The sequence below is a fragment of the Polyodon spathula genome, chromosome 40 (genome assembly GCF_017654505.1).
Source record: "Polyodon spathula isolate WHYD16114869_AA chromosome 40, ASM1765450v1, whole genome shotgun sequence".
NCBI classification, from domain to species: Eukaryota; Metazoa; Chordata; class Actinopteri; order Acipenseriformes; family Polyodontidae; genus Polyodon; species Polyodon spathula.
The window spans coordinates 2114593-2127710 of NC_054573.1; the positions used below are offsets into that span (position 1 = coordinate 2114593).

At 45.7% G+C, this 13118-nt stretch overlaps 1 protein-coding gene across 1 annotated transcript; it reads right to left on the reverse strand.

Annotated features, from left to right (window-relative positions):
* Positions 1 to 2149: 2149 nt before the first annotated feature.
* Positions 2150 to 10760, reverse strand: LOC121304949 (mitochondrial import inner membrane translocase subunit TIM50-like). The gene is made up of 7 exons (XM_041236398.1): positions 10425 to 10760; positions 9967 to 10086; positions 8535 to 8639; positions 6939 to 7037; positions 4342 to 4498; positions 4113 to 4219; positions 2150 to 3379 (listed from the first exon to the last, which is right to left on the reverse strand). The coding sequence occupies exons 2-7, from the start codon at positions 10084 to 10086 to the stop codon at positions 3278 to 3280; spliced, it is 690 nt and encodes a 229-aa protein (XP_041092332.1). The 5' UTR covers positions 10425 to 10760; the 3' UTR covers positions 2150 to 3277.
* Between the last annotated feature and the right edge of the window lie 2358 nt (positions 10761 to 13118).

The following is a 13118-nucleotide window of genomic DNA, read 5'->3' on the forward strand; positions in this document are numbered from 1 at the left end:
ATTTTGAACACACCGATTGCTGTAGGTTTAAACCCTCAACTACAAGACGCAAAATTAGATTTTTGGGTCCAGTCTTTACTACTTCAACATTTTAAAACTTGCAGTGATATTTAATGTAATTTTTTTTTTTTTTTTTTTTTTTTTTTAAAGTGTTTTTCCTTCAACAGGATTCAAACCTGCAACCTGTGTCTAGCAGGGTCAGAACTAACCCACTACCCCACAAGGGTGACTAGCAGCAGAACAGAATCTGGAAGCCTGTACGTTCAACCTGTCTTATTATATATTCCCTATAAATACTTCATCTATAGATGTGCACAGACAAAATATTTGAAACTTGAACTATATTTTGCTTAACGCAGTTGAAAATTATGTAAATGCATCTCAACTCTGCTTAATTAACTAAATGATATGTACGTGTATCTCTTATTCCCATTCCTGCAGCTGGATTTGAACATGTGTTCTTCTCAACACAAACACTCATTTACTCCCTGCACCACTAAGCCAGACAGTCACAGCTTTAGAACTTATTGCAGGGTCTTGCATATAAAACAGCTAGCTCTTCCTGCGCTGGCATGAGTGGTTCGGAACCAAACCAGGTCTCTATGACATCATCTGAAAGAGCGTGGGGCTTGTTGGAACAAAGTAGCCCTGCCCATGGCACCCCCCCCCCACAGTGAAGGGGTGCCTGTGTGGCTGGGGCTACTCTGCAAGATTTGAACAATTTACTAATGCGCAGATGCATTCTTATGGAGCCCAAAACTGATGGGACGTGTTTCCACTTGCATTAGGATTCTTGTTTAAATTAAGACCAAACTGTGCCTCAACTCTACAGTCATCATCCATCCCCCCCCCATTCTGAGACACCTTCCAGCAAAATTAAACACAGATAAGTCATCAATAGCACAAATACTGGCAGGTCAAGAGCTTCTCATCGTCAACCCTCTGTGTGCGTTAAGAGATCTTGGGCACCATTCTTTTTCTTGCAGAGGCAGGGGGGTGGGGAAGTCTCTGGCACAGCACAGCTCAGCACCTGTTTGGAACAGATTTAGGGGCAATAATAGAAAGTAAGTTCAGTGAGCAGACAGGCCCATCGGGTGAAGTAATGGGGTGAGGTAATGGCCCCAACAGGAAGCCAGGCTCCGCTCGCCATCAGAAAACAGGAAGTAATGAGGCAAGACCTTGGCAGGCCCCCGCGAGACTCCTTAAGGAGCATTGTAAAGGCTTGGAGAATGTGTCATAAATCAATTAAACAAATATGAGTGCTTTCTCCAATCCTCCCCCAAAAGCATTCTCAGCTCGCTCACCCAGAGCCTGGTGTGGGAAAACACACACAACACCATGACCGCTCCGGCCTGGCTGAACACACGCGTGGAATTACAAGGGGGGGGGGGGCTGAGGGATGAAAAGCACCTCCTTCCATTGACACCTCTAGAACCTGCATCCAGAACGGGACCTCTTTCTGAAACAATTACAACATCCCGGAGCAGGGATGACAGCATTCCAGGAAGAGGGAGGCAGTGTAGCATAATGGTTAGGGTTGAGGGACTGGGAGCAAGGAGTTTGAGTCCCGGACCTGGCTAGCAAGTTGACAAGGACGGTCTGGGATGAAGGCTCCAATGAAGATTTCAATTAATTTTCTGGCTGACTTAATGACTGAAGGTGTCCTACTGGGTAAAGCTACAGGACTGGTTTGAATCCCACACACCACCAGTGTCTTATTGGGAAGCGGCACAGCTAGGGGTTTAGAGGCGAGGGGCTGGAAGGAAGGGAAGTCTTAAATTTGTACCAGCAATAACATTACCGTGAAAGAGCAGGTTGGGTGTCACAGTCAGAGGGTCTCGGACTGAACTAATGGATGTGCAGGATTTTGAGAAACGGCACCCAGAGAGTTGACTCACGTGGGAAAAAGAGAGGCATTTCCGAGCTGGTATGAAGTGGAGGATACGTAAGCTTCCTTCCTAACACCCCCCCCCCCCCCCCCCTCCCCTCCCTCCAGCTTCAATTCCCTTTCTTTACAGACTGTGGGAAGAAAATTTCATGGCGAGTCTACAACACACAGTCACTGCAAGGAAAGCATTGTACAAATTGAAACCCAGAAATGTATTATCTTGAGAGAGAGAGAGAGAGCATGACTCCAGAACATTTGCAGGCTTCATTACAATATCACTATTTATTTTTATCATCATCGACTACTCTAAATAAATACAAAATCCAAAATCGCAAAGTCTGCAAAACATAAAGAACTATGCATTTAATATCCCTGCCCCTATTGAGGCTTGATAAAAAAAAAGCATTTCAGAGAGCAGTATCTCTATCGAGGGGGCTTGGTGGAGTCTTACATCATCAATTCTCAGTTTACTGTGACTGTATTGTACTGTACTGCATTGTATTAAACTGTAGAATATCATATTGTCATTACAGCTGTTTAACAAACAGGACAATTAACCCAAGACAGGTTCCATTTTCAGGGCACAGGGGACCCGGTTCGTTGCTAGCTAAAAGACTTTCGTTGCAAAGCAGTTCAAGCTGCTATTCTGAAACTCCGCAGACCCTCTTGCCTGTAACGCTGAGGGTGATCACACTAACAGCAGCATGTTTCCGACTGGCCTGTCTGCCAGGAAGGGGTGCGATGAGGTCACTGCTTGGCAGCGGTACCGCACTGACTTAGCGGAGTCTGTGTGTGTGTGTGCGTGCGAGCGAGCGAGCTAACGGGTGGGAATAAGACTCCTATTGGGTAGCAGTGTCACCCATTCCAGGATCGCTCAAAGTCTCAAACTGCTTTGCAACGGGAGGTCAGTTTGAAAAAACACACGACAGGGATACTGCTTAGAACAGGGGTCTCCGAACCCTGGTCCTGGAGAGCGACTGTGGCTGCTGGTTTTCGTTTCAACCAATCTCTCAGTTACTTAATTGAACTTATTATTGGCTTAAATTAGTCAAGATGAACAGGTGTTCCAGATCTTTATCCACTGATGAGGTAAAGACACCTAGAAAACCTGCTGGATAGGAGCTCTCCAGGACCAGGTTTGGAGACTGGTTAGAGGAACTAAAAAAAATAAAAAAAAAATCATTAAGATAAAAAAAGATTTGCCTCCCAGAGCCCCTCCCACCCCTATTGTGACATCACCACTGGGCTGGGACCCGATTGGACGGCAGGAGCAGCCCTCAGCCTGCCTCCTCCTTCTTTCCATGCTCTCTTCTTTGTCCCCCCCGTGGCAGTCGGTTGGCTGGCTGCTCAGTAAGGAGGTCTGTGGTTGGTTGATGGGCTGCAGCGAGGTCACTGCTGCTTGCTTCTGCCCCACAAGCGTCCCACGATGGAGCCCAGGGACAGGCCCTGCTGCTTCTGATGGCTGAGCTCCGAAACTCTGCTCTGCTCCTCCTGTGCAGGGAAACGCACCCCAGTTACACACGAGACAGGGTCAACACGTCACTTGCAGCTAATAAAACAGTCAGGAGTCACGTCCCCATCTGAGCCTCTGTAGAGTTTGCACTCAGAGTGTCAACCACAAAGCATTCAAAACTTGTATAATGCGTTTTTAAGTGTCGGGTGTGTCTCCCCTTTGATCTAGCCAACTCAAGAGGGAGTTTTCGAGAGAACGTGCACTCTTTGCATCATTACGACTGCTGGCCGGCGGGCGGGCGGGCGCTGACAGCGCAGCATGCAAGACAATGGCACACACAAGCGCATCTTCATTTCAACGGCAAACGTTTCAACGAGAAGTCTCTCTCAATGCACATGTGGCGTGCAGCTCAACAGGGAGGTAAAAAGGTAATTCACCCAGTTAAATTCAAATAAATAAAAAAATCAGGTTCCCAAGACTGGGGCTCTCGGTGTGTAACCCCCTGTCCGTCTCCTGGACACCCAGTCCAGTCACATGATAGGATTTCTTGATGATCAGTGTGTACCCCTCCAGCTCAGTCACGGTACAGGGTTCGCTGTGTCAGTGTCTCTGTGGGTCTCCCTGTACAGGGTTCTGTGTCAGTGTCTCTGTGGGTCACCCTGTACAGGGTTCTCTGTGTCAGTGTCTCGTGTGGGACCCCCTGTACAGGGTTCTCTGTGTCAGTGTCTCGTATGGGACCCCCTGTGCTCTCAATCTCTCTCTCTCTCTCACCTGGGCGAGCTGGGCCTGTCTGCGTTTGAAAGCCTCGATAGGATCGTCTTCCAGGGCGTAGTTCTCCAGCACTGAGCGCACATCATCCACCCCGCTGAGAGCGATCGCTGAGACAGGGGGGGGAAGAGGAGGCAGGTTAGAAAGAAAGAAAAAACAAAAACAAGGAACAAGAGGAGAAAGTGAGAAAGAAAAAAGACAGAGAAAGAAAGCCTGCCTCTGTGACACTCACTCTTAAGGAAGGCTGCCAGGTCATACAGAGTCCTGTCCTCAGAGCTCCCGTCCCACTTCTGCAGCGCCAGCCCGTTGAAGGGCTGCAGACTGAACGCCTGCTTCTTGCAGTCCACCACGACCACCTTCGAGGAGTCCCTGTTCAGACAGGACACATCCTGCGTGCACAATAAAAAAAAAAACAAATATGAACACTTCAATCTTTTACTTAGCACCGTGTAATCAAAGAAAACCAGAAGCCGTAACAGCTGTACAGTAGTATTTCATGTTAGATTTCAAAATGTCACATTTTTCAATAAGTTTTTTTTTTTTTTTGTTAAGTCTATGGGAAAACTCCAAAGCAGTGTGTAATTCAATGTGTTAAGCAGGTTTCACTCAACTTTCTGAAGCAAAATGAGTTCCTTCTATAGGGGGATCTAAAACTAGTGGCCACAGCTGTTGTATAGGTCAGACTTTGCCAAGTGGGCTTGCTGGAGTGCTTGAAACTCAGCCACGCCATCACCCGACACTATATAATTAGATAATGGATAATTTTAATGCAACGTCACCAAATACAAACTTCCCAATTCTTCAAGCCAAGCCCCTCCATCCCCAATCACCCTCAATATTCTTGCCGAACAATTTATGATGAATTTGATTTCAGATAAAAAATAAATAAAAAAAAATAGAAAAGGGAGGGTAGAACTATAATAGAATATAACAAATTACAGACGCTTACAGACGATTACAAAATGCGCACACACAATTAATTACAAACACCCTGATACTGCCTAGTAAGCAGCTGTCTCTCTCTCTCTCTCTGCAGGCCTTGATAATATCTGGCAGCGTGTGGCAGATGGCCCAGGACGCTAAAAGGTTTGGAAGGGTCAGTCCCCCCCCGTCCCGTCCCGTCCCATTCGCAGAGGTGCATCAACAAGCGTGTGCAAGGGCGTGGGAACCAGCGACATCGCAACACTTCGAACCCCAAAATAAATTAGACATCTGCTCGCTCTTCATTAGATGCATCGGATCATTTCAAAACGCTCCCCAGGGAGAGAGAAGGGTATCACAGCTTTATTTACATTTAGATTTACATCACACACGCGCCCCCCCCCCCCCCCGACTCTCGTGCCTGCACACGTGTGTGTGTGTGTGTGTGTGTGTGTGTGTGTGTGTGTGTGTGTGTGTGTGTGTCCCCGTCTCTCGTATCTCTGTACGTTCCTTCAGTCTCTGATCTGCCATCTGCTTATTAGTCAGATTTTCTTCAATTAAATTAAGATTTGCACACGATGTATTTTTTTCTCCTGTACAAAAAATGGCGAAACTTTCATTTTGTAAAATATGCCATTTTAAGCATGAATCATAAACGAGTGAATTGTCTTGCTGATAAATTATTTAATATGTAGGAAACACAACTTTTAAAAAAATAACTATAAGGAATTATTATACTATAGTATTAGATTAAGCGGTGAGTGCACATTTAAAACTAAATACAAATTGGATTTAGCCTGGCTAGAGCTATTAAATATTTTAAAAGGTGCAAGAAATTAAATGGAACCCAACAGTCTGCAGGGTCTACTTTAATGATCTTAAAAAAAAAAAAATCTTGCTGCTCTAAAAATCTCAAGTAGTTATTTAGTTTAAGACACACACCTGAGCTTGTTACCTGTACAGCCACCGTGGCTAATCAAGCTTGCAGTAAAACTCAGCCTGTGCAAAAGGAGTCTTTCTCCCATCCCTGCTTCATTAAAACATTTCATCAACACGTATACAGTAGCGCTTGTAACACTTGTCTGCTGCTTGACTCTGGGTTCGTTAACGCCTCGCGAAGAATATACACTTCAAGAAATAATTTAAAAGGAAAAGCTGTCTAATGAAATCGCGTCAGGGAACAGCCTCCAGAGAACAGCACAGCCGGTCTAGAATTACACAGACCTACAGAGCAACCAGCCGTGACCCCCCATTTCCACTCCCCTGCTTTGCAATTCAATTGAGGGGGAAAGAGAGACCAGAGGGAAGCAACGACTGCAGTGTGGACAGAAGGGAGAGCCCAGGGTCCTGTCCCTTTCAGCGGGACACCAATAACACAGCCCCCCCCCCCCCCCCCCCCCGCTCACGTTGACACAGGAATCCTGCTGTTTGCACTGCAGCAGATGGAAGGTGAGGGGGGGGGGAGAGAGAGAGAGAGAGATAGAGAGAGGGCAGAAGGTAAATAGGGCACCAGAAGGGAGAAAGGAACAACAACGCTTACAGTATTGTAATGCTACGGTCAAGAAAGAAAGGAGAAAAGGAGAGAGGGAGGGAGGAAAAGAAAGACAGCAGGTCAACAGGACAGCATAATAAGACCACTGAAAGAAAAAGAATGAAAGAAAGAATGAAGGGGAGAGATATAGGAAACGTGCTTAGATTACAAGGCAGGACCAGCTGACACTGGGTGAAGTGGCTAGTCAATAAGAGTCTTATTTCCCTCCCTGTTATAACATAAAACTACACCTAGAAATATCAAAATCCACTTCATGAAGTTCAGAGGTCAATGATGATTAGATTTGCAAGCGGCTTGAGATCAGTTGATGGGACAGCACTTCACGGTTGTTGTGGGGGTGGGGGGTGGGTGCGTACCTTGACATGATGCCCGTCCACGTAGCGCGTTGCATCTCGGAACAGGCGGTACATGACGAAGCCGTGCGGGTCGATGCTGTCTATAAGAGGGAAAGCGGTCTGCAAGAAAAAATATATAGAAATACATAACCAGAGATGGCCTCCTGTCGTTTGTATAGAGAACATAGAAAAGTTTTTACAAATCTGAAACTAAAAAAGAAAAAATATTTAGAAAGAATAGCATACAGCCGGTTTAAAGAAAAACAGAAAAAAACAGTCTTCATTTTTTTTTTTTTTTCTTTTAGGGCAATTTTAATACTCCAGCCAGATTGGAAAACACAAACCAAAAAAAAAAAAAATTAAAAAATACACAACAGCAGTAGGGCTAGCGAGCGTTCAAAAGACAAGCAGCAGGTTTGATCTGAAATCGTTTGTTCCGACTCTTTTGAGAGTGCTTCTGTATCTGCGTGTGTCTATGTGTCAGCAGGCAGCAGTTCGCCTCTGGCAGTTATTGATGGCTTCAATGAATACCACCTCAATTAAGAGACCCACTGCTGTGCGCCTCTATTATAATGGGGGGGTTTGTATAGACGTTGTAATGGGGTGGCACACTCCCTACGGCTGGAGAGATCCACTGTCCGAATGCACTGGGGAGGCTCCCTCAAGCCTGATAAAACTCAGGCACCAGCCGCGACTCAGACAGACCCTCTCAGACTTTGCATGGGCCTGAGCAGCGTTTGTTTCAAAGTATCAGATTTAAAGAAGAAAGTTTTTTTTTTTTGTGCTGCGATCGGCGCTCCAAGTTTATTAAAACGAGAAGGAACTGGAGTCTAGCGGACTCGTTTCGCATTGGCAAGCTGAAACGTTTGCAAGCTTCACAGTTTCTTAGCTGCAACGTAAAAAGAAACTTTGAAATTTAAAAAAAGTACAAATCTTAAAAACTTTCCTACTGTAAAGAATACTTAATGTCTTCAAATCAGCAACTGTTTAAATATTAAAAACAGCGCAGTTTACAGCAGTGCCAAAGTGAGTTGCCTGCTGTATAGAATGCAGCTTTCCCTATATTAGCAGACTTTTAAGACTAGATCGCCTGTTCTGCTCTAATTGGACATCACTGCATGATTTCTGAAGCAAGGTTGCAGAATAGTTGCAAACACACACTCACACTCACACTCAAAGGCACTCAAGTCTGAGTAAAGATGAGCTGAAGCTGCTTTTGTTTACTGTTTAAGTGCTCCGTGTTTGTTTACGTCTGTCAGCACCCAGCAAAAAGAGCTGCACTGTGATGGAAATGAGAAGCACACTGCCCCGATCTCTCAGGGACTCAACGCCACACTGCCCCGATCTCTCAGGGACTCAACGCCACACTGCCCCGATCTCTCAGCGACTCAACGCCACACTGCCCCGATCTCTCAGCGACTCAACGCCACACTGCCCCGATCTCTCAGGGACTCAACGCCACACTGCCCCGATCTCTCAGGGACTCAACGCCACACTGCCCCGATCTCTCAGCGACTCAACGCCACACTGCCCCGATCTCTCAGCGACTGCCCCGATCTCTCAGCGACTCAACAATACCACACACACACCCCCCCTCCCTCCCCCTCCCTTACTCACCATGCCTGTCTCAGCTGTGAAGATGACGATCTCATACAGAGGAGCCAGCTGCTGAAATAAATACTCAATACCCGGCCTCTTCTTGAAACGCCAGCCTGTAACCAACTGCAGGGAAATAACGCACAGGGACGGTAATCCCATTTCATAGCAGTGTGATCCACTCCTGGTTTTACTAGGAGTTTAATAAGACACACCTGAGCTTGTTGCCTAGACACACTGGGGCTGATCAAGCTGGTAGTAAAACCTGGAATGGGTGACACTGCTGTGCAACAGGAGTCTGATTCCCAGCCCTGATGTACAGCTATGGCATTTGCATTATGAATATAATTTAGATCTTATTTACCATCATGTAATCAAAGAAACTACAAAATGATCTTGCAAAAAAAAAAAAAAAAAAAAAAAGCCATAATAGTGGTATTTCATGTCAGATTTAAAAACATGTCACATTTTATCAATGTCAGTTCACATGGGGAAAACTCCAAAGCGGTGTGCAATTCAATATGTTAACGTGACATTATTCAGCAGGTTTCACTCCACTATCAAGCAAAATTTGTTCATTCTACAGGGGGATGCAAAACTTTTGGCCAGAACTGTAAAAATAAAAAATTAAAAAGACACAAGGAGGAAATAAAAGGGTACAGTTCTTCCAGACATTGTACCCTCAATCTCAGAGGAAATCAGAGCTGTGCGGGCGGTTGGGTGGAGGGGGGGGCAGTATCAGGTTACCTGTCTCCAGTGCACACCTGTCAGGACGGGACACACCTGGGCAGGTGAAGTACATCAAAGGGGAGGACGGGAGACAGGTGGTGCAGCCTGGAGGTCCAGCATACAGATGGCAGGCTGGACAGCATCAAAGAAGGGGTAGGGGAGGGGGGGTCCGATGGCATGACTTCCACTACAGAAGAACCACCTGTCTACATACATCAACCGCTTTGACACAAAATATATATATATATGTTTTTTGTTGAATATTATCTCATTGTTATTATGAGATCTCACTTTGATGTGCGTGTGTGAGAATATGTAACAGTGTGTATTTGTATATGCGATTGTGTGTGCGCACGTGTATTAGTTTGTCTTGTGTGGGTCACTGTGCATCTCTCATTGTGACTGTGTGTGTGTATGTTAGTTTGTCTTGTGTGTCACTGTGCATCTCTCATTGTGACTGTGTGTGTGTATATTAGTTTGTCTTGTGTGGGTCACTGTGCATCTCTCATTGTGACTGTGTGTGTGTATATTAGTTTGTCTTGTGTGGGTCACTGTACATCTCTCATTGTGACTGTGTGTGTGTATATTAGTTTGTCTTGTGTGTCACTGTGCATCTCTCATTGTGACTGTGTATATTAGTTTGTCTTGTGTGTCACTGTGCATCTCTCATTGTGACTAGGTGTGTGTGTATGTGCACGTCTCTCTCTCTCTCTGCTGGACTCACCGACCACTCTGGGTGCAGCAGCACGTCTGTCAGCTCCAGCACCAGGGTGTAGGGCGGTTGGTAGTACGGCTCCTTGAGCACGTCTGGGAGGAGCTTGGGGCTCGTAGGCTCAATTATCATCTGCAAGAAAAAAAAAAACAACTCAATGTCTGTCCCACCTCAGGAATGGCTCCCACTGCATAACAGTTTGATCCATTCCTGGTTTTACCAGAACTTTAAAAACAAGCTTGCTACCTACACACAAGTTCAAAATAAAACCTGAAATGTGTGAAACGGCTTTGCAAAAAGGAGTCTGGTTTCATTGCCTGCAATATTATTTCCTAGACCTCCACCGCTGAGTGCTCAGCGATTTGAAGCGCTCCGAGAGGCTACCGTTCTATGGGAAAAGCACGATTTCAGACACCACTTGAATGTGTCTTTCTTTCCACCCAGCTAGAGGAACACTCTGACTCACTCACCTGTCTGTAGTCTTTAAAATACTGATATGTTCTCCGAAGTTGCTGCAGCACTGGGGGGTCTGTGGGAAGAAAACACAAACACAATGACTTTGTTCACGTTCACAGAGAGCAGCGTATACAAACCTTTGCAACAAAGAACAAGTCGGGTTAACATTATCATGAGGGAATATACGAATGCACCAAAACCGCATGCATATCGCGGTATGGTTCACGTTACATGCGAGGCCCTGATGGGCTGCTTGTCTGATGCACAAGAAAAAAAATCAGACGGTCATCGTTAAAAAAAACCTAAAGGAAGAGAGAGAGGAAGGGTGTGTTTTGCACCCTAGCATTCCCGAATTCAGTGAAGAAAGTTTTGTGATTCATCGATATGCGATGAATCAACACACCTCAAAATTCCCCATCAAAAGCACAAAAGACAGTAAATCGTATTGCTTAGACAACCAGCCCTCCCTCTCTCCCATCAGCCAGACCCATCCAACAATGCTCACTGTTTAATCTTCCCCAGAGATCAAGCCAGATTTTTTTTGTGTTTCTTTGGGAGGCACTAGGTTTTGCTGGGAGCGTGCGACTGTGACCGTGTCCCGCTAAACGGCGTCCCCCGGGCGTTTTAGCAGCATTACCATTTCGCCTTCTGTGGCGATTCTAATCCCCAAGATGCTTAAAATCAGCCCACGAGGTTGCCAGCCTGCTCCCCTCCCTCCACACACCGCTGTTTGTCATGCTAATGCAAATGAGCAGGAGGGCCTGCCAGCCGATGGAAGACGAGGGGGCCAGTTCTGATTTAGCAGCCCCATGGAGACAATTGATCATCCGATTATAAGCAGAGGGATTTGGGGAGTCCAGAAAGCCACGCTGATACAGTGGAATCCAGCCAGACGACCGACCTGCAGCCTTCACTCGGCAGATTAACAAAAGAGCCATTTAAATTTCAACAGACTCAAACTGGAAACATCTCAGCAAAGGCTGCTTAGTTGTTATTCTTTTGGTATTGGACAAAGGTTTAAAACATCAGACTCCCGTTGCATAACAGTTTGATCCTCGTTCTTGGTTTTACCACGAGTTTAAGAAGACACATCATCGTGCCAAAACAAAAACAAAACACAAAAAGTGGTTTTGCAGCACAGGCTGCTGCTGTCGCTGAAAGACAAAACGAGAGACTCGAGTTTCTTTTGTTGCTTTTGCGTTTATTTCCTTGTGTGACTCATTAGTGAGGGGTGAACAAAACTCACCACATTAACTAAATCGATTCAATTAATTATTAAACTCTCTTACCCCTACAGAGGAACCCAAGCGGTAGATCAAGTTAAACATTCTCAATCACAGCACAGAAAGTAACAGAAAAGGGTGGGAGGCTGGGCTTGCGTTGTCTTTGAAGACAGACACACACCCAAAGAGAAAAGAAAGAAAGCAAGCAGAGAATTGACTAATAATGACATTTGGTGCACGCAGCCAGCATATGCCTTCCTCAGTCAGGATGAATAGCTCCTTTGTAACCTCCACCCCTCCCTTCATTGTATTGAGCACCCCACTTAAATAAACAGCATCTCAAGGCCACTGGTCTCCTTCTCACTCACACAAGGAGAGGGGGCTCTGGAAACTACAGGCAACGTAGGAGAGAGACAGAGAAAGAGAGACAAAGAGACACAGAGAGACAGACACACGAGAGAGAGACAGAGAGAGAGAGAGAGAGAGAGAGACAGAACAAGAAAGACAGACACATGAGACAGAGACACAGAGAACGAGACAGACAAAGAAAGAGACACGGAGAGAGAGCGAGAGACAGAGAACGAGAGAGACAGACAAAGAAACAGACACAGAGAGAGAGACAGACACAGGAGAGAGAGACAGACAAAGAAAGAGAGGTGGGGCGTTTGATGTGAAATGGTTTAAACTTTTTTTTTACTAAACTTTGGGAGAAACACAGGAAAGAGAGAGAGGAGAGAGAGAGAGAGAGAGAGAGAGAGAAAGCGAGCTATGAAAGGGTTTTCAATTTATTTATTTATTTATTTTTTACACATTTTTGGTGCTTGGCTTCATTTTCTAATCGCTAAGTTTTGTTAATTTTGAAATCAGCTGGAGACCCAAACCTTAAAAAAATTCACACCATATTATTATTAAAAAAAACAAAACACACTCAGGAATAAAATACAGCCGTCAGCGTGTGTTATTTATTTCCACTCATTTGCATGACCTCTTTGAGGCAGTTCTGTCTAACCCTACACACAGACACAGCAATCTCCTGCCACTAAATGCAATTCACGCAGCGTTCGGCACCGACAACACTGAAAAAAAAAAACTAATTAAAAAGCACAGCCACTACAAGCATGGGAACGGAGCCTTGTGATGCTTGCACCCTCACCCTCTCTCCCCTCCACCTGCTGGCAGCACCCCCTGCAATCATTTACAAACACTGTTAGTTACTGAGAGAGTGTGATCTGCCCCCGGTCGCTCATCTCTTCCCTTATGGACCAGCGCGGCTAAATACGGTTTTACCTTCCCATGCGATCTGCAGCAATCTGCCGGCCGAAAAGCATCTGCTCCGCTCTCCTGCTGCACAGCGACAGAGACTTGCATTGCTCTCCCCCTCCCGCGGGGATTGGTCATTTTACCCCAGCCCCTAAGGTCCTCTTTAGACTTCATTACAGTATTACATGGTACTAGTGTTGGCAGGACAGCTCAGCTCTGCTCTCC

Coding starts and splice junctions, on each gene's coding strand:
- LOC121304949 (XM_041236398.1), bottom strand. CDS start 10,086: ATGATAATTGAGCCTACGAGCCCCAAGCTCCTCCCAGACGTGCTCAAG. Junction 7,038..8,534: donor TCACAGCTGAGACAGGCATG/GTGAGTAAGGGA, acceptor TTTTTCTTGCAG/ACCGCTTTCCCTCTTATAGA. Junction 4,220..4,341: donor CCTGGCAGCCTTCCTTAAGA/GTGAGTGTCACA, acceptor CCCCTGTCTCAG/CGATCGCTCTCAGCGGGGTG.